Source organism: Lepidochelys kempii, chromosome 6, assembly GCF_965140285.1.
Source record: "Lepidochelys kempii isolate rLepKem1 chromosome 6, rLepKem1.hap1, whole genome shotgun sequence".
In the NCBI taxonomy this organism is placed as follows: domain Eukaryota; kingdom Metazoa; phylum Chordata; order Testudines; family Cheloniidae; genus Lepidochelys; species Lepidochelys kempii.
Window position 1 is genome coordinate 48,800,229 of NC_136385.1, and position 21,635 is coordinate 48,821,863.

General features: G+C 38.4%; 1 protein-coding gene across 5 annotated transcripts in view; it reads right to left on the minus strand.

Annotated features, from left to right (window-relative positions):
* NAV2 (neuron navigator 2) overlaps window positions 1–21,635 on the minus strand; it is a 678,242-nt gene that overhangs the window by 27,369 nt on the left and 629,238 nt on the right. For all 5 annotated transcript variants that reach the window (XM_073347852.2, XM_073347851.2, XM_073347849.2 and 2 more), the window contains 6 exons: window positions 20,618–20,806; window positions 18,325–18,377; window positions 16,720–16,743; window positions 16,524–16,598; window positions 1,608–1,691; window positions 663–774 (listed from right to left, as the gene is read on the minus strand). In XM_073347852.2, coding sequence (XP_073203953.1) covers window positions 663–774; window positions 1,608–1,691; window positions 16,524–16,598; window positions 16,720–16,743; window positions 18,325–18,377; window positions 20,618–20,806 — 537 coding nt within the window. The remainder of the gene's footprint in view (window positions 1–662; window positions 775–1,607; window positions 1,692–16,523; window positions 16,599–16,719; window positions 16,744–18,324; window positions 18,378–20,617; window positions 20,807–21,635) is intronic.

A 21,635-nucleotide genomic window follows, 5' to 3' on the forward strand; every position in this document is an offset into this window, starting at 1 on the left:
TTTCAATATCTCCACTGGTCACTCATCCCGGCAAAAATGCTTTAGGAATTAAGTGCATTTAGAATCACTTGCACAAAATGATGACATTGCATAGTTCACAGCAATATTCCTTGTTTCTCATGGCACAATTAATATTTCACATATGAGCCTGCAAACCTTTCCTCATGCAAATAGTCTCAATTTAAGTCAGTGAGACAAGTAATGTGAAGGAGACTTTGCAGGATCAGGCCCTTGCTTTGCACTGGAAATTAATTTTTTTTTTTTAAAGAATCAGGCAATTACTTAGAGATTTCACAGTACCCACAACTCTCAGAAGGAGGATTCTATTCCTTTATTGTGCTGCTGTGAGAATTCTGAAATGCTTACAGTGAATTTGAGCAATATAGCAACTACAGATAGCAAAGTTTTATTAAACGGTTTATTAGACAGCACAGGAGGGTCTGATAACAGTTTATTTAAATAGAAGGTACCAACAAAAATCATAGGGCTCTACTGAGATATAAATGTATACATCTCCATGTTACATCAAAGCAGAAGCAAATACAGTTGATGATATATACAAAGCCAGTCTCTGGGCAAGGTAAATTGCATCAGATATTACCAAGAGGACAAATGTCTCAGGAGTGCTACACTGCTGTTAAAAGTAGAGTTTGCCTCTTTACCTTTGCAAGTGAGTTCAGGTGTGTTAATTACTCCATTAATGGCAGCTTGGGCAGCAGCGTTCTGCTTTTTCAGGAGTTCAATGGTTCTCCTTAACTCATTCAGTTCGGAATCCTGAAATGAAAAAGAAACCAATGAGATGTCCATACATTTAGACTCTATGTAACTGTTCCCAGGCAGCCTTCTTTCAATCTGGGTTTAGGTACTTGGTGAATGGTCTGGGGTGCATGAGAAATGTGCTGAGGGTTGGTGTATACTGCACGATTGACTGGACCTTGAAAGCACTACTTTTTAGGGGTTCAGATATTGTCATTCCACAATGTGGAGAAATTATTGTGCATTAAAGTAGCACTAAACATTGGTGATTGTACATAGTGCAGTAATTTTTAATAGTGTTTTTACTGGATGTATGCATGTATGTGTTGGGAAGAAGACAAACTGTAATAAAAAGCAATAATTAGCCTCTCTTTTGTTCCAAGCAACTTACAGTCATTATCTAATCAGTCCTCAAAACACCTCTGTGAGGTAAGCAAGCAGAAAGGTTGTGATTTGCCCAAGGCTACAAAGGGACTCACAGTGTCAGAGCTGAAATAGAACTTAGGAAAGATCCAGGTTCCCATTCTTGTGCTGTTAGCCCACCAATCACATGCACATTTCTATTTTAAAATACAAATGAAAGGATTATCCTCTTTCACAAGACCATAAGAATGGACATACTGGGTCAGATCAATGGTCCATCTAGCCCAGTATCCTGTCTTTGGACAGTGGCCAGCTCCAGATGCTTCCAAGTGAATGAATGGAACAGGGCAACTTACCGAGTTTGTAAGACAGGTTTCATAAAAACACCACTACTGTGAATTAATTTTTAAAAATCACTTGGTTCTCCTTCCCACTGGGATGTGTGCATCTACATGTACGCATACAGAACAAATGTTTCTCAAACTTGCCTTTTGTTCTGCTGTCATAGTCAGACTCTGTAGTCGAATGGTCATGTTTCCAAGGCTCTGCTCAAATGCTGCCACAAGGTGAGCCTGAAAATTAAATGACATTGTAGAATGAATACTGTTCTCTCCACCAAATAAAAGAGTGTGCTTATCTAAGTATTTAAAAAACGTTGTATGGCGTCTTCCAGTGTTTGTTAACTAGATACCACAAAGAGAAATACAGAGGTTAGAGTAGGCTTGGTAAAATAAGAACACCTCTTGCCAAATCTGTTTACAACCAAAACTTCTAGGAGTGCCTTATGTGTGGGAGAGTCAGCAATGCCAGAAGGTAAAAATTTTGAAAATCCTCAAGCTTTGAGACATAAACCAACCTCTGATTACCGGAGGTTAGCAGGAACCCTTCCTGGGGTGCAGATTATCCCACAATTGCCAACTGCAGTGTTTCTTCCTCTGGAGCAGTTGATACTGGTCATTGCTGGAGACAGGATACTAAACTAGAAGGATTATTAGACTGATCTGGCATGGCAGTACTTAGGTTTCCTAAAGACATATTGCTTACAGGAAAGACATTCTTTACAGTTCTCCCTGAACAGACAGCTGCAGCGGCACAGGAGCTAGCAAACAGAGCTGTAAACAGGGGAGTTTGAGTGGGAGTTCTGTTGGAGGAGAAGGTATTTGTGTTTGTTTGGCTTTGTATTGGTAGTATCTGTATGTGTAGAGGCTTGGAGGGGCTTTGTGCTGGGAGAGAAGCTGAGCCCTGATTAGGGGGCGGGGCTTCACTGACTGGGGGTCCTATAAAGGTAGCAGCCAGTCAGGCAGCGGCACAGGAGCTAGCAAACAGAGCTGTAAACAGGGGAGTTTGAGTGGGAGTTTGTCTTGTGGTGCTTGTGTGGGGTTTGGTTTTGCTGTGGGTGGTGGTGTTTTGGTGTGGTTTGTGTTTCCCAGATTAACAGGATTTAGGTGGGAAGGCTATGCCAGATTCAGAGGTGGCAGTGGGAGTGACCCATGTAGCAGATGACACAATGAAGATGACTGGATGTGGAAGCTGTGGTATGTACATGATCCTGGAGGGGGCACCTGGTAAGAGTTTTCTCTGCATGAAATGCCGTCTGATAGAGCTGATGGAGGAAAAGATCAGAGGTTTGGAGATGCAGGTGGAAAGTCTGGTAGAGTTTAGGAAGGGGTTTGAGCAGATTATGGAGCAAAGACATGAGGTATCTGAAGGGAAAAGCTCAGACCTGCAGGTGGAATCAGGGCTGGGGAATTCTGAGGGGAGACTGGGTGAGGAAAGTGGTCAGTGGAAGCATGTGACTAAAAGAACTAGGCAGAGGAAAAGACGGGCTAGTGAAGGAGAAATAGAGCTTCAGAATAGGTTTGCAGAGTTGGAAAATGAAGAAGGGGCTCAGCAGGTAGTCACTGAAGGTGATAGGGCAAGGAAGAAGAGAAGAGCGGTTAGTCCTATAGGAAAAGGGGAAGAGTTAATGGAGATTACACCAAATATGAGCCCCAGGAGGATACAGGATGGGTTAAAAAGGATTACAAGGGAGAATGGGAATGGAAAGAACTTGCAGCCAGAGGGAACAGGGGATAGACTGGAGAATAGCACCATCACTAGGAAAAGGCAGGTCTATGTGATTGGGGACTCTTTACTGAGAAGAATAGATAGGCCTGTAACCAGAGCTGATCCAGAAAATAGGAGGGTGTGCTGTCTTCCAGGTGCTAAGATACGGGATGTAGACCTGAGGTTGAAAAGGATTCTAAAGGGAGCGGGAAAGAATCCCCTAATTATCCTTCATGTGGGAACAAATGATACGGCTAGATTCTCGCTGGAAAGTATTAAGGGAGACTATGCTAGGCTGGGGAGGACGCTTAAGGAAATTGAGGCTCAGGTGATCTTTAGTGGGATTCTGCCTGTTCCTAGAGAAGGGCAACAAAGGTGTGACAAGATTATGACTATCAATAGATGGCTTAGGCAGTGGTGCTATAAGGAGGGCTTTGGGATGTATGGCCATTGGGAGGCATTCATGGATAGAGGACAGTTCTCTCGGGATGGACTTCATCTGAGTAGGGAAGGAAATAGACTTCTAGGATGGAGGCTGGCACAACTGATTAAGAGAGCTTTAAACTAGGAATTTGGGGGAGATGGTTGGGAGATGTCCAGGTAATCTCCACGCCAGAATTTAGCATAGAGTGGAAAGAAAATGAAGTAAGAGTGGATACAGCTGTAGGTAGGAGGAAGGGCAGTGTAGATACAAGTCTAATAGGTTATACTGGTAGTAAAATAACCGTGCCTAATAGGGTACAGAATGTGAGTGAGGCCAAACAGCAAAAATTAAGATGTTTGTACACTAATGCAAGGAGCCTAGGTAACAAAATGGAGGAACTAGAGTTACTGGTGCAGGAAGTGAAACCAGATATTATAGGTATAACAGAGACCTGGTGGAATAGTAGTCATGACTGGGCTACAGGTATTGAAGGGTATGTGCTGTTTAGGAAAGACCGAAATAAAGGTAAAGGTGGTGGAGTAGCACTGTATATCAATGATGAGATAGAATGTAAAAAATAAGAAGCGATGAAATGGATATGACTGAGTCTGTCTGGGCAACAATTAAATTGGGGAAGAAAACTATTAGAGCCTCCCCTGCGATAGTGCTTGGGGTGTGCTATAGACCGCCAGGATCTAATTTGGATATGGATAGAGCCCTTTTTAATGTTTTTAATAAAGTAAATTCTAATGGAAACTGTGTGATCATGGGAGACTTTAACTTCCCAGATATAGACTGGAGGACGAGTGCTAGTAATAATAATAGGACTCAGATTTTCCTAGATGCGATAGCTGATGGATTCCTTCAGCAAGTAGTTGCTGAACCGACTAGAGGGGATGCCATTTTAGATTTGGTCTTTGTGAGTAATGAGGACCTCATAGAGGAAATGGTTGTAGGGGATAATCTTGGCTCAAGTGATCATGAGCTAATTCAGTTCAAACTGAATGGAAGGATTAACAAAAATAAATTTGCAACTAGGGTTTTTGATTTCAAAAGGGCTGACTTTCAAAAATTAAGGAAATTAGTTAGGGAAGTGGATTGGACTGAAGAATTTATGGGTTTAAAGGTAGAGGAGGCCTGGGATTATTTTAAATTAAAGCTGCAGAAGCTATCGGAAGCCTGCATCCCAAGAAAGGGGAAAAAATTCATAGGCAGGAGTTGTAGACCAAGCTGGATGAGCAAGCATCTTAGAGAGGTAATTAAGAAAAAGCAGAAAGCATATAGGGAGTGGAAGAAGGGAGGGATCAGTAAGGAAAGCTACCTTATTGAGGTCAGAATATGTAGGGATAAAGTGAGACAGGCTAAAAGTCAAGTAGAGTTGGACCTTGCAAAGGGAATTAAAACCAATAGTAAAAGGTTCTATAGTCATATAAATAGGAAGAAAACAAAGAAAGAAGAAGTGGGACCGCTAAAAACTGAGGATGGAGTGGAGGTCAAGGATAATCTAGGCATGGCCCAATATCTAAACAAATACTTTGCCTCAGTCTTTAATAAGACTAAAGAGGATCTTAGGGATAATGGTAGCATGATAAATGGGAATGAGGATATGGAGGTAGACATCACCATATCTGAGGTAGAAGCGAAACTCAAACAGCTTAATGGGACTAAATCGGGGGGCCCAGATAATCTTCATCCAAGAATATTAAAAGAATTGGCACAAGAAATTGCAAGCCCATTAGCAAGAATTTTTAATGAATCTGTAAACTCAGGGGTTGTACCGTATGATTGGAGAATTGCTAACATAGTTCCTATTTTTAAGAAAGGGAAAAAAAGTGATCCAAGTAATTATAGGCCTGTTAGTTTGACATCTGTAGTATGCAAGGTCTTGGAAAAAATTTTGAAGGAGAAGGTAGTTAAGGACATTGAAGTCAATGGTAAATGGGACAAAATACAACATGGTTTTACAAAAGGTAGATCGTGCCAAACCAACCTGATCTCCTTCTTTGAGAGAGTAACAGATTTTTTAGATAAAGGAAATGCAGTGGATCTAATTTACTTAGATTTTAGTAAGGCGTTTGATACTGTGCCACATGGGGAATTATTAGTTAAATTGGATAAGATGGGCATCAATAGGAAAACTGAAAGGTGGATAGGGAATTGGTTAAAGGGGAGACTACAACGGGTCCTACTGAAAGGTGAACTGTCGAGTTGGAGGGAGATTACCAGTGGAGTTCCTCAAGGATCAGTTTTGGGACCAATCTTATTTAATCTTTTTATTACTGACCTGGGCACAAAAAGTGGGAGTGTGCTAATAAAGTTTGCAGATGATACAAAGCTGGGAGGTATTGCTAATTTAGAGAAGGACAGTGATACCCTACAGGAGGATCTGGATGACCTTGTAAACTGGAGTAATAGGAATAGGATGAAATTTAATAGTGAGAAGTGTAAGGTCATGCATTTAGGGATTAATAACAAGAATTTTAGTTATAAGCTAGGGACGCATCAACTAGAAGTAACGGAGGAGGAAAAGGACCTTGGAGTATTGGTTGATCATAGGATGACTATGAGCCTCCAATGTGATATGGCTGTGAAAAAAGCTAATGTCGTCTTGGGATGCATCAGGAGAGGTATTTCCAGTAGGGATAAGGAGGTTTTAGTACCGTTATATAAGGCACTGGTGAGACCTCACCTGGAATACTGTGTGCAGTTCTGGTCTCCCATGTTTAAGAAGGATGAATTCAAACTGGAACAGGTACAGAGAAGGGCTACTAGGATGATCCGAGGAATGGAAAACTTGTCTTATGAAAGGAGACTCAGGGAGCTTGGCTTGTTTAGCCTAACTAAAAGAAGGTTGAGGGGAGATATGATTGCTCTCTATAAATATATCAGAGGGATAAATACCAGAGAGGGAGAGGAATTATTTAAACTCAGTACCAATGTGGACACAAGAACAAATGGATATAAACTGGCCACTAGGAAATTTAGATTAGAAATTAGACGAAGGTTTCTAACCATCAGAGGAGTGAAGTTTTGGAATAGCCTTCCGAGGGAAGTAGTGGGGGCAAAAGATCTATCTTGCTTTAAGATTAAACTCGATAAGTTTATGGAGGAGATGGTATGATGGGATAACATGGTTTTGGTAATTAAATATTCATGGTAAATAGGCCCAATGGCCTGTGATGGGTTTTTAGATGGGGTAAGATCCAAGTTACCCGGGAAATAATTTTCTGTAGTATCTGGCTGATGAATCTTGCCCATATGCTCAGGGTTTAGCTGATCGCCATATTTGGGGTCGGGAAGGAATTTTCCTCCAGGGCAGATTGGAAGGCCCTGGAGGTTTTTCGCCTTCCTCTGTAGCATGGGGCACGGGTCACTTGCTGGAGGATTCTCTGCTCCTTGAGGTCTTCAAACTACAATTTGAGGACTTCAATAGCACAGATATAGGTGTGAGGTCTTTTTTAGGAGTGGTGGGTGAAATTCTGTGGCCTGCATTGTGCAGGAGGTCAGACTAGATGATCATAATGGTCCCTTCTGACCTAAATATCTATGAATCTATGATTAATATTCTACATCAATTTTTCACTATGAGATCAGTGGACGGAGCAGGAATCTCAAACGGACAGATAGATCAGCAAATAATTGCAATCTGTTCTGGACTGGAGCTTTTATTTATTCTGAAAAGAAAATACAAAGAGGATAACAGAGTGAGAACTGTTCTAGAGTAAATGGGAATAAAATGCCTTTGAGAAACACTGAGTCTCATAATAGGTTCAGTCCATTTTATGTATTTTTCATAGTAGTTTAAAGCTGCTTGGATTTCATTCTAACTGGGAAACTTTTATTCTGCTGCTTTGTTCAGCTGGAAGGAACTATTAGACCCAGTGTTGGAAATCTGAGAGACAACATTTAATTGTCGTCATTTAATTTTTTTGTTAGGAACATTTCAGGGACTAAATTTTGTCCTTTGAGTATTAAGGAATAATACAAAAGCATTGTATTGTACCACCACAATCTCTATATAGATTAATAATTTTCAGTACCTTTGCACTTCTTACCAGAAAACTTCAAAGCATTTTACAAACGGTAACCCTCATCCCAGGTAGTTAAGTATTACTATAGACATTTCTCAGATGAGGAAACTGAGGCATAAAGAGGTTAAATGGTTTGTTCCAAGCCATAAAGCAAGTTTGTGACAGAGTGGGGAAGAGAACCCAGAAACCTTGACCCCCGCTATCCCATTAGAAGACAACATCTTGCTTTATTCATGAATTCTTTTACAAAAAGATAAAGACGCCATGGTGGCCATGATATGGTGAATTATTTTTGTTTATGGGTGGAAAAGGGAGAGTGAAAGATTAAAATAGGAGGAATAAGAGGGGTGTGAGTATATGTGCAGAGGGAAATAATCTCCAGGTCTCTGTCAATGACGTGGAAGTGCCCCCCATTATTTAAACAATGGGATTAAATAATAAAGAAGTGGTTACATAAAAACTGTACATAACTGCAATGATGGAGCTCTAAAGGGCATATGATAATGCTCTGAAGGTGTAAACACCAATGCTGTCTCTATGAAATATCCCAAACTATATGTATTAATTCTGTGTCAGGTAAAATCAGAAACAGTAGCATCTTCCCTTTACTGAATTGCCATTAAAAATCAGCTGGGAAATCAGCCAGTAGAGTGATTCAAAAATACTAGATACTCCTCAAAACATTTTAAATACTTCAGTTTCAAGATTTTAAAATAAGACCAAAATTTGCAGGTTTCACATAAAGCAACAGTTTGCAACGATGATATAACTTGATTTTAGTACTGCTTTTGACACACGATATTCTCATATGCAAGCTAGGGAAAAGTGGTTTAGATTAAATTACTATAAAGTAGGTGCAGAACTGGTTGACAAACCATATTCAAATATTTGAAGAGTAGTTATCAATGGTTTACTATCAAATTGGGAGGATGTACCTAGTAGGGTCCTGCAGGTATCTGTCCTGGGTCTGGTACAACTCAATATTTTCATTAGTGACTTGGATAATGCAGTGGAGAGTCTGCATATAAAATGTGAAGATGACAGCAAGATGGGAGGGGTTGCTAGCACTTTGGAGGATGGGATTAGAATTCAAAATGACTGTGACAAATTGGAGAATTGGTCTGAAATAAATGAGATGAAATTCAATAAAGACAAGTGAAAACTATCACACTTAGGAAGGAAAAAATCAAATGCACAACTACAAAATGGGGAATAACTGGCTAAGCGGTAGTACTGCAGAAAAGGATCTGGGGGTTACAGTGGAATGAGAGTCAATAATGCGATGCAGTTGCAAAAAAGACTAATACCACTGAGATATATTAGCAGGAGGATCATATGCAATACACGGGTCTGATAGTCTACCCATGTGTTCATCCTTTTTACAAAACCATAATAGATTTTGTATGCATTGCAAGGTATCATTTGAAAACTCAAATCTGCTGAACAGTATTGTCCTGGTAAAATATGTGTGGCAACATTGTACGTAGAGTAATAAAATTCTACTGTAGAAGACATGTTCCAAGTCTGAGGAAACAACTTCAAACCAGTTCCCCAGAGACAAGACAAACTGATGTCTCAGCCAGGTCTCAACACAATCATATGGACTATCACCTGATTAAGCGGTTGTTCTTTGGTAGGAAGAAAGGTGTGAGCGAGAAATTTACATCTTGGCAATGGAACAGCTGGGGGTTCCCTTGTAAACAGACTGGCTGTTGCTTGAACCCCAGCTGGAGATGATTCTCAAAGTGGAGGAAAAAGATATAAAAGTGAGCAACACCTCTCTCCCCTTATCTCTACTCACATCATCGTCAACATTTGAAAAAGAATAAAAGCATGACTGAACTGTGCGAGGAGTCTTGACTGGGGAGGAATCCAGCCAGACTGCTATAAACATACGGTGAGAGAAACCTTTTTGCTTTGAATTCACTTAGCTTGATACATTAAGTATTAGTTATTTCTTTGTAACCAATTCTGACGTTTATGCCTCATTGCTTGCAATCACTTAAAATCTATCTTTCTGTAGTTAATAAACTTGTTTTATTGTTTTATCTACGCAAATGTGTTGGGATTGAAGTCTTTAGGAAGTTTCATTTGAGATAACAAGGTTTGTGCATATCATTTTCTATTAATGAAGTGACTGACCTTATATAAGCTTGTATTGTCTAGGAAGGTACTGGGCAGTACAAGAGATGTACTTCTCAGGGAAAGTCTGGAACTTGGAATTTGCTGGTGTCACTCTTCAATATAATTCAAGAGTGGCTAGCTAACAGCACTCATATGACTCAGCTAGGAGTCATTTACATGCTAGAGGCTGTGTGTGTGTGTGCGCGCGTGAGTGTGTGTGTGAGAGACAGCAAGAGAGCGCGCGAGCGCAGGCCAGGAGTGGTTGCTCTCACAGCAAAGCAGTGTAAAAGGCAGTGTAAAAGGCACCCCAGGTTGGAGAATTGAAGGGACACAGCTGTCCATCAATCCAGATTATACCTGGGAATGTCACAATGGTAGGTAATAGTTCCACGTTACTCAGCTCTGGTGAGACCTCAGCTAAAGTATGGTTTCCAGTTTTGGGCCCTACACTTTAAGAAAGATGTTGACAAACTGGTGTGTGTCCAAAGAAGGGCAACAAAAATAAGATTTAGAAAACATGATGTAGGGGGAAGGGTTAAAAAATTGGATATGTTTAGTCCTGAGAAGACTGAGGGGAGACCCGATAACAGTCTTCAAATATGTTAAAGGCTGTTATTAAGAGCAACGGTGAAGGTAGGATAAGAAATAAGGAGCTTAAACTGCAGCAAGAGAGATTTAGATTAGGTATTAGGAAAAACTTTCTAACTCTAAAACTAGTTAAATACTGGAATAGGCTTCCAAGGAAGGTAGTGGAATCCTCGTCAATGGAGGATTTTAAAAACAGGTTAGACAAACACCTGTCAGCGATGCATTAGGTATATATGATCCTGTCTCAGCACAGGGTAGATGACCTGTCAAGGTCTCTTGCAGACCTACATTTCTAGGATTCTGTGCCATGTTTTTCATAAATATTAAGTGCATAGATACAATTGTGACAATTACATGCTTTTGAAGGGGGAAGGCAATGATTGAGTTTGCTGGCAAAAGCTAGTGACCGCACATACAGCTGCTGCTGCCTTCTGCTTTACCAGCCATTATCTTCAAAAATTGTTAAAATATAGTTAGAGTTTCAATTTCTAAGACACAACAAAATTCCAAATGCATTTTTCACAACTGCTTTTAAGTCAAGCTGCAAAAATGCTATCACAGATTGATGTGCTAATCTTACCTTAAAAGAAATACTCACCAAAGAGAGAGAGAGAGCGCTTTTGTCAAATTAATTATTAATCTATTTATAAACTAACAGTGTAGGGGTTTGAAAAAACCTCTTAACCCAGATAGGCTTGCAGACACTCAGCAAAGTAACAGGGCACTGTTGAATTTTACAAGCAAATAGTCTAAAGCAAAAGTCCATTACCAGGATTTTTCCATTTCTTACCAAGTCATCATTCTAACTATGTATAATATTAAAATTGTACAGAGCTTAATATTTTAGATCTCTATTAATATTTTACTAGAAAAATCTACGAAGTTAAATAAAAAACAATACATGGCTAAGTAACTAATCAACTCACAGAAATGCTTAGTAACAAATATTAAACCTGAGTTGGATAATTATCCTCTCCTTAGATAGGATAGTCAATAATTCATCTGCAGAATTCATAATATAAGTGTCTTAAGAAAGCAAGATTGAACCTCACTAGCCTGCAGCTTGATTTTGGTAACAGAGGCTAAGACTGTTTTCCTACTGCCAAATAGGAAGAATATTGCCAGTCAGTTTAGGTCCAACGTGCCTTTTTTGCATAAAAGGATAATGGTTGAGGCCAGCCAGTGTGAAGGAGCTGCCAATTTACTAGAGAATTGCAGAGCTCACATTTTGCATTCAGCTAAAGAGTTCTTTAGAAAAGTTTAAGGCTGATGGAGATGCCATCGAAAGAAGGACCAGAAAAGCCATTGACTAAATATCATTCCAGATGTTCAGACCAGTTTTTCTTCATGTTTTCCTATTTTCATGGAATGCAACATTAAAAATATAGTTCAGCCTTGAAAATAAAATAACTGATGCTAATAGAAAAAGATGCAACATCCTTCAAATTTCTTCATTTTCAGGTCTTCATGCATGGGTCCATATGAAGTTCAATTGTTTTTCCCCTTCATTACTATTGACATCCACTATCATTTTGAAATGCGTATTTTCAGCTTTGAAAAGCAAGCAAGTAGAAGTGCAAAATCCTCTACTGTACAAATAAGGAATGAACTTTGAACAGTTTTCCTCAACTTTCTGTTAGAGGTATTCATGTAGCTAAAATAATTTTACTACTACTGTTTAAAGTTGCTGTAAATTTGCTAAATTGACTTGGAAACGTTTGCTATTCGATTAAATAATAATTCTGTAATATTCTGACTTTCTTGCACATCCACCAAGAAAACAAAGTTTGGAGCTCAATTTGCCTTGAGATCAGAGAAGTGCTGTGGTCCCTGAACTTAGATGGCTACAATGCAAATATGTGAATTTCCCCAAGGTTTTGTACTGGAAATATAGGGTTTGAGAGCAGAGATAAGCCAGTATGAACAGAACTGAACAGATACCAACATGTGGGTAATTGGAAGTTCTGTATTTCTGTAGGGTTTTTGCAGTTGTCTAGATGACACTTTTATAGACTCATAAATGCAAGTGCTGTTACAATGTATATAGATAGAATACTCAATGTACTATCAACACAGGAAATAATTATCTAGGATATTTTAAATGACTGGTGATCAGTGTGATAACCAACCTCCTTTAACAGCAAAGGAAATCCTGCTGCTCTAGAGTCATACATGATAATATTTGTTGTTAGGAGTCTGTTTGACTGCAACATATTATAATATTATAATAATATATATGGAGAAGAACGTGTATTTTCAGAAGTTGTACAAGTCTAAACTATAGGGACGGTGGGGTGGGGAGGACAAAAGTGCTAGCAGTAAGACTACAGCTGCTTTAAATTAGGGAAGACATGAAGGTTATCAGCCATATATCTGCAACTTGTAAATTCAACATTCACTTCCTATCTACCCCAGTTTTTTATGAAAGGGGAGTTTTCATCTCTTTGTCCAGATGATGTCTGGAGTTGGCAGCTGTAATCACTGAAAACCTATTCTCTGAGAGATACTTGTCCAGTCTCATTGCCTGAAGCTAAATGAAAAGAAATATTTCTGTTATACACTTCTACCCAGGAGTCTTCACAATGATACATAATCCACCTCGTTATAAATTGAAGGAGTTAGGTCTCACAGGATGGAGTTTTCATCTTAAATCAGTTTTAATTCTAACTCTGAACTGTGCAGGAGGCTTTTATTTTTAATAAATTGCAGTGTTTAGCCCAAGGAAAGCAAAATCCTGAAATCTTAACGCTTTGCTCATTGTCCATTTTTCAGGACCCACTTCCTTTAATAACATATTTTCTTTCTTGCCATACCCTACCCTACTTCTATACTATGTGTTATTTTTTGAGTTTCTGATTCAAACTTCCCTGAACTTAGGTGGTGTTCAGATCTATTTTTTTTATTGGGGTCATAATGACAGGGGCCGGAGTAATGAAGTTTGGAATTTTAGACCTGTATCTGAATGGCTCCAAAGTTCTGATTTGAGCCTTCCTCTGATTCTTTTCATTAAAAAAACAAAACATCAGTGAGCGGTAGCAACAGAATATACCATCTATAACACACTAAATATTCTCACAATCTGCAAGAAAAAATAATCACATTTACTACACAGTCTCCATCCAGAAGAGAGAGACTGGAATAGTAAAAATTAACTTGATGAGACAGGAGAATCATTCTCCCAGTGCCATGCCAGAATAAGCAGGGTGTGAATTTAAAGTGGATTAACAATTCCCAATATAGTCCATCTGTGGATGTTCTTACTCTGGAATAAGAGTGCTTTATAACAAATTATCTTAATTTACTTAGATTAAGTTAATTTGGAATAAGGCACTCTTATTCCAGAATAAGTGTGTTCATGCAAAAAGTTAATCCTGAATATATCCCTGTGTAGACAAACCCTTAATATACATAATATTGAATACGTACTTGCCCACCCTTTGCCACGAAAATTGATGATAATCAAAATAAACTAATGATATTTTATTCTCAGATCAAAAATAATTATATACACTGAGCAAGTACAAATTGTATATATATATTTTAAATCTGTCCACTAGAGAAAAGGTCATTCTCTCCTCAATGTATATACAGAATTGTAAAACCTTTCATGTAGCCATTCCAGACTGTTCTTCATCAACACATAGCCGACTTATCCCAAATAACTGTTCTCACACTCACAATGAAAACAAACATGAATAGTACAATAACATGAGGATATATGTGGCTGTCACTCCCCTCAGACCCTAAGAAAATAAACAGGGCTGAGACTGTGAGAAAAATGGCTGAAAATAAAACAAGTTAAATACCCACTACATGTGCTGGAAAACTAAAATGTTTATTTTAAAAACACTGGACTGAATAATTTCTTTTGGGGTTGGGGGGGGAGATGCTGTGTTCAGTAACAATGAGGAATATCATTTAAAATCTTTGAGAAAGTGAAAAAAATACTGTGAACGGGACTGCATGGGTCAAGGGATAAGTAAAGAGATACAGAGCCTTTCCATTTTCAGTTGCCCTTTTGAAACCATTTAAAGTGACCACAAGTTGTTACTATCTAGTAATTGTTCAGTGAGTAAGGTTGCCAAACCCTCCAGGATTGTCCTGGAGTCTCCAGGAATTAAATGTTAATCTTTAATTAAAGATTATGTCATGTGATGTAACCTCCAGGAATATGTCCAACTGAAACTGGCAACCCTATCAGTGGGCTATAGGAAATAGGTTGGTGGGCCTTGGTTTACTTTTTAGTGAAAGCAAGCCCTTTCCACAAAAGTATCACCGCAACAAACACCCATAATGGTAGTCTCAGCCAAGTGGCCAAAGGAAATAAAGTACCCTGTTGCAGAAAGAGGTGGTCCACCCCAGGTTCAGGCTGGGGCACACTGGCAGGACAGTCTGGAGAAGGTTGTTCTGCCAGTGACCCAGCTGCACCTGTTCTGTGGATATACAAGGGACTTCAGTGCTCAGGGCTGTCAGGGCCTTAGCACATTACAGCAGTGCTAAATTCACTCTGGAGAAAATGAAATGGAAAAAAGAAATGTTGCTAATTTTATAAAAAGCAAATCGAGTGTCAACATGGAGGACAATCTGTTCAGACAATGGTACCCTTAGTACCAGGAAGAAATATTTTGAGGCTAGAAGTTTCTGGAAAGAGCAGTTTCTCCTCTTTGAAGGAGGAATAGCGGCAGGGATGCTGAATGGCTTCTTAATATAGACAAAGAAGGGAAGTAATTGCTGCCCTGGAGAGAACATTTCTTCTCTACAGTCTGAAGAGGTTACTCTTCCAAATCAGTAGGCAGAGCAGCCCCTTGAGTGCAAAATTTAGCCTAACTTACATGAACAGTTGTGTAATTTGTTGTAAGGAGCAGAAACTAGAGTAATTCAAGAATAGTCTGTCAGCAAAAAAACAAACTTAAGAAAACTCTGTAAAAGAATTGGCCTACATTTAAGAAAGCAAAGCCCACTTTTCTGTAGACATTGCACATTAAGATGAGTTAAAAAAGATATTAGATACAAATGAGGTGGTTCAAATGAAATCATTTAATCTAGTCAGGTATTTGCATCTGCAGGGCAAAGTTAACAACTTTCATTTTTGGGTTTGTTTTGTTTTTTGCTCCTGGAATGTGGCAAAATACTAAATGTAGCCTTAATTTTCTTTCCTTAACCTATATGTTAACCATTCAGCTGCCTTCCTGTTTCTATTTTTCAAGTTGTTTGAAGAAGTATGATGCCTGCAGCCAGAAGATTAGATTAAATCATGTATGGCCAACACACTGACATACATTAGCTCTAGTTCTGATTTCTACTTTGTGAAGGATAGTATCACTTAGGCCAAACTCATTCTTCATGTTGGTGTATTTGCTATTACCACCCATTCAAGAGGGAATGGCCGCGATTTCCTCTTTGGTCACTGTAAATTCTCACATCTACCCAGTCCCATAATCCTGGAATACAAATATGAAATGATTTTTAAATGGTCCCTAGTCATTTTTGTCTTCTTTGCACTGGAATCACTTATTTCTCCAGTGAGCTTCAGGGTTTTTTTTAACCAGGATTTCAGCCACCTGTGATTACACAGTGTTGACTCAATGGGGATTAAAACCCCAATGTATCCTTGGTTTTCAGTCCTTTGTCCCAAACAGCGCGCAAAGATAGTTATTTCATGGCAGTGAATATTCCTCAAAGCAAACAAGTGAAAACACAGCATACTCTGACTGATTTGAATCAGATGCATTATGCTTCTTAGACCCTGCCATAAACTGGCTCTCAGGGCACCTTTTGTGTGTCAGTTTTGCCTACCCTTGCCATCAACCCACACTGTTGCATGGTTTGTATGCTATGGGAAAACATAATGCCTTAGTCTTCAAAGAATCTCTTTCAGCATTAACTAAACCTATGTACCTGCATGTTGTACATATACAAAAGGAACAGTCAAATCAGTATAACTGTATTTAATGTTTTTTTTTAAAAAATGATCAATTGAACACTAGGATAGAAGGCTTTTTCTTTTCAGAATGACATAAAATGCATATATTTATTTTTAACACAAATGTGTGACCTGAATTGCTTATTACAGACTAGTGATCTTTTTGCTAATTAGGAAAGCTGGGATGGTGATTTGTGCACTATATAATTTAGGGTTTGTGCACTACATAATTTATCTATCAGCCTCCATTTTTCTGAATTGTACTCACATTGGCAGTCAACTGAGTTGTTAGAGCTGACACCTTCTCCTGGGATGCATCCAACTCCCTTCGTAGCTTGCGAATCTAAATATTGTATTTAAAAGATTAGTTTATTGTACTGTAATCTACAGAATTAGAGGAGTAAAACACTCATGCAAAGTGTCTAGATTGAAAGTTTGTTTATAAAACCCATATTGCTCCTTACCTCTGACTGGCATTTTTCTTCAGGCTACAACAAAAAAAATCAGGAAAAAAAATGAGGAACTTACAATAGTTCATTACTAGCATATGTCAAATTTTTTACAAGTAAATTCAAAATAGGAGTTCTTATTTATTACTTATTGATTCAGCATACATAGGTGTTTGCAGGCAACTTTATTCACATTAATAATTCCACTGAGTACCACCATTAAAAACTTTGACATTATATCAATCTAAATCCATTATCTTAGTTCTGTATTTCTGAACATGTTTGGCTCTGTTTAGATGGAAATTAAATTTACTAGCAGTAATTCTGATACTCCAAAACTTTTAATATCCTAATTCCCCCCAAAGCCTATTCTATTCAGTGGTTAGAATAATACACTTTAAATAATCTTACATTTATATGCACCATTCATTGTGACCATAATTACTTTTGGAGGAGAAGGTGGAGGGCTTATTCACATAGTGAGCACTTACTTATGTAGTGGTATTGTTTTCAATGGGATTAATTATATGAATAAATGTTCATCAATTTGAGTAGGGGCTCTACAATCTAGTCATTTGTGAATTTTAATTTCATGTAATTGGATTACAGTCTAAGGTGATGTAGCTGTAATTCCTTTTTTTTTTTTTTAAACCAAAGGTAACAGGTTCTCTGTTTTAGGGCCCGATCCTACAACTCTTTCATGCAGCTAGTATCACTAACTTGAAAGGAACTACTTGCTTGAATAAAAACTGCAGGACCATGCCCTTAAAGATAATGTTATTAAGTATAGGTTTGTTTCAAATATGGATGCATGGTAGTTGTGTGGTTGTATCATACTTTCATACCAATTTGTAGGGTGATCCTCTATTAATACAATCACCGGATTCCACTGTTGTCCGTTCTTTTTAAAAGACCGGAGTGTCAGTTCAGATATATTTTCCTTTAGTAACCTTTAATGTTACATATTCTGAAGCAAGATGCTTTTGTAAAAGTATTAGAAGAAAATAATAATATAATACACTTTTTAAAAAACACTATAATTATATTATTTGTCCCAAAATACCATTAAATCTTCTTTCAATGTCAGATTATTAAGAGACTATGCAATTAAGATTTTTAATACAAAAATTCTTGGCAAAATGAGAAGTAATGGCTCCTTTGTGATCATTAAATCCATTGCATTAAGGCCTACTTAGAGAATTCTTAATTAGCAGATCACTAAACTATCAGACTGAAATGGCTTTATCTATTGAATCAATGTGGGTGGTGTTGGCAAAAAAGACCAGGACTATCCATTACCTCCTTTCTATCAAGACTTCCTTAGAATGGTTGTGGATTGCTGATTTAAGAGACTAACTCCTGCTTCTGGGCCGTTAGAGTCTATCAGGCTAACATGAATATTGTGATAAACATCCATTAACACCTTTTTGGGAACATAAAAATAAATACCTTATGTTTACATGCAAAGAGCCATCCTCTTTACACAGAAAAAGCAATTAGCGCACTTGGTCCAATCAATTAATTTGTTTTACTAAAAAAAGTTATACAACTGCAAAATAATATTTAATACTACATTTCTCAGCAGGCTCCTGCTGAATGTTTACATTTCACGACACTCACCGTTGAATAAATAGATGATGTACTGGACACCAAGGAGAGAGAGGATCCATGCACTAAAGGAAAGATAAAATAAACAAATTGCATATCTGTTTGCAATACAGTAAGCACATAGTGGAATCATATACAGAGCATTCACTGCAGATTTTACACCTACTGAGAGCATATTTTCATAAGAATGCAAACAAAATTGCATCATCCATCAAACTTTTTATTGTAAAATAAATCTTTGCAGATGTAAAGTTTGCAGATGTAAGTTGAAATTGCTACACAAAGGAAAGAGTTATATAAAATGCCTTCACACAGGAAAAAATCATTTGGCTCCTATAACTCAAATAATTTTTCATATAAAACAACAACATCCAATCCATTAGGCCTTCTGAGTGAGTGGGAGATTATCACCTGTATCTGAGGAGAGAATTTGACCCCAGGATGGCCCTACTAAAAAAAGAATTCCATTTCAAATAGGCAGCAGCTATTCAGCACCTATGGGATAACACATTTTAACATGTTGACTGAGAACATATGTGCACTGGCTGTATTTCAATCTTCAGACTAAAGACCTCACAGAAAGCACAATCAGGCCCTTTGGAACCCACTCATTGCTTCTTCCTAACGCATAATTTGCACTGAAGCTGATGTATTTTTTGCCTGAGGAAGAATTTAGTAAGGAATGTTGAATGGGAATATCATTAGGACCTTAATTCTCCTTCTACACGTCTCATTCAGGTTAACAGACATAGTCCATACTGAGACACCCAAAGACTGGGACAAAAAGTAATAATAGAAACAAAATACAAGATTAGTGGCCAAATGCAGCTTGGTTACATGATTGTACTGTGGAGTAATTAACCAGTATCATTGGAGTAATCCCACTATAAATCCAGAGTAGAATCTGATCCTAAGTAAAACCTACCAGTCTTTATCAACCCTTAAGAGTGAAATCCTGACCCCACTAAAAAAAAACAACCTCTCATTGTCTTCCATGGAGCCAGAATTTCACCATTAGGGATTGTGTGTGTGTCACCTCAGTGACCTAATAATGTTGTCCTCTCCCACAGCAAAGCCTGTAGGCAGAAAGGGCAACCAGCCCAGGAAATCATTTATTTTGTAAAGGTTTTCAGAGGCTGTTTCCTTCAAGAGGGAAGGGCTTTGGGGATGCAGGGATGGTAGTGGGCAGATACCAAAGGACCTTTGGATGAACATAAACTCCATGCTACCATATCCCCACAGTAGCAACATAATGTATCCTGAAAAATGAAATTTAACCATAGAAAATGCCTAGAATTTAACTGTAACCTCTTAAAAGATTAACATGCTTGCATTTCAAGAAATTGCAATACTAATAGTAAGTTTTTCTCTTCCAACCTGTATATTAAGTTCCACCACTTTTGGTCCAATATGAATCTTGTTATGGCAAAATATTTTGCATAGTTCAATCTGCATGCATTCAATTTTTTCTTATACTCCTAAAAATTTTACACTTCTAATTACATACTTGTCATAAATCTTCTGTATCATAGTCCTGAATGTTAATATGAAATAAAGTAAACACATAACTAGTTGACACTGAAAGGTAGGTTTGTGGAAAGGGGAGAAAAAAGAAAATCATATTAGCCTATCTTTGATTTAGCCGTTTAAACTGAAACTCAAAATGTACCCAGAAGAAAAAACCATGTTTGAAATTCTTCCATTAAAATAGGCTATTCTTTTGCCTCCACCAATCCCTCTAGTTAAATTTCAATCTTACACACGAGCTGGACAATATACCCATGTCTACAGAAATCAGCGAAGTTCTTAGTATCTGCTTAAGCAACAAGGAGTCTGGTGGCACCTTAAAGACTAACAGATTTATTTGGGCATAAGCTTTCGTGGGTAAAACATACCCACGAAATCTTATGCCCAAATAAATCTGTTAGTCTTTAAGGTGCCACCAGACTCCTTGTTGTTTTTGTGGACACAGACTAACACGGCTACCCCCTGATACTTAGTAACTGCTTGTCTTTCTCTTCTTCTTACATTTTATGAGCTTGATCCAAAACTCAGTGAAATCAATGAGAGTCTTTCCATTAATGGTAAGGGGCTTTGGATACTGCCTTACATTCTTTTTCTCCTTCATTTTCAAAACTGGTACAACAAAATAACTTGACACTTAACAACATTCAATTTTAAATAATTTAATTGGTAGGATTATGGGCCTGATCCTATTCCTGTTTAAGTCAATGAAGCTTTTTCCATTGACTTCAGTGTAAATGGTTTCCAGTCCATTAGCAGTGCCTTCACAAGCTTGATTTACCTTCTTCAAAGCCATCACGGAATGACCCAGAGCGGCTCATAGTTCTACTCTTCTCATCTAGTGACATTGAGCTATTCCGGAAGCGTGTGTCACTGTAAGGATCATAAGGACCATCTGCATTGGAAAGGCTGTGCGTCCGTAGCATGGTTGGATTTGACAAGCTCATCTGGACCGCAGTAGTAGGGCTTGCTGAAAAGTAAGGAATATATAGTAGAACAGGAAATTACTTACCTATTTCTTGTGCAGTTACCGAAAAAAGACTGTTTTCTTATAATCAGATATAAATTTCTGCCTGCATATCTTCTTGGCTTAATTTCCTTCCTACAATGCAGTGGATTCATACAAGAGCTATATAAACTAAGTTAAAAATAAAAAGGTCAGCTTCGGCACAGGCCTTTGAGTCTTTATGTTTACACTGGAAGTTCAGTCAAGTCAATATCACCACACAGGCAGGAACTAATTAATTCTAAATTCATTTGGAATAGTTCTCTCTCCAACTGGAGTAAAGAGCCCAAACTAATTTAAATGATCTTTTGCAGCGGTTCTCAAACTGGGGGTTGGGACGCCAAAGGGGGCCCCCTTTGAATTGGGTCACCAGGGCTGGCTTAGACTTGCTGGGGCCCAGGGCTGACTCCTGAGCTCCACTGCCCAGGGCTGAAGCCAAAGCCCTAGGGCATCAGCCCTGAGTGGCAGGAATCAAGTTGCAGGTCCCCTGCCTAGGGCTGAAGCAGTAGGGCTTGGGCTTCAGTCCCCCCTCCTGGGGTCGTGAAGTAAGTTTTGTTGTCAGAAGGGGGTGGCGGTGCAACGAAGTTGAGAACCCCTGATCTTTTTCATAAACAGCATAATCTGTGAAGTATTTGCTTCAAAGCTCTCAGAAAGACTGACATTCTCATGTGGATATAAGAGTAGCTACAAATTCAAAGAACTTTAGTTTCATAATAGTACTGCAATTTTCAACTGGTGTTTTCCAGAAAGGGATCTCAGTAAGTTACAACTGAGTGACATACATACTTGCATG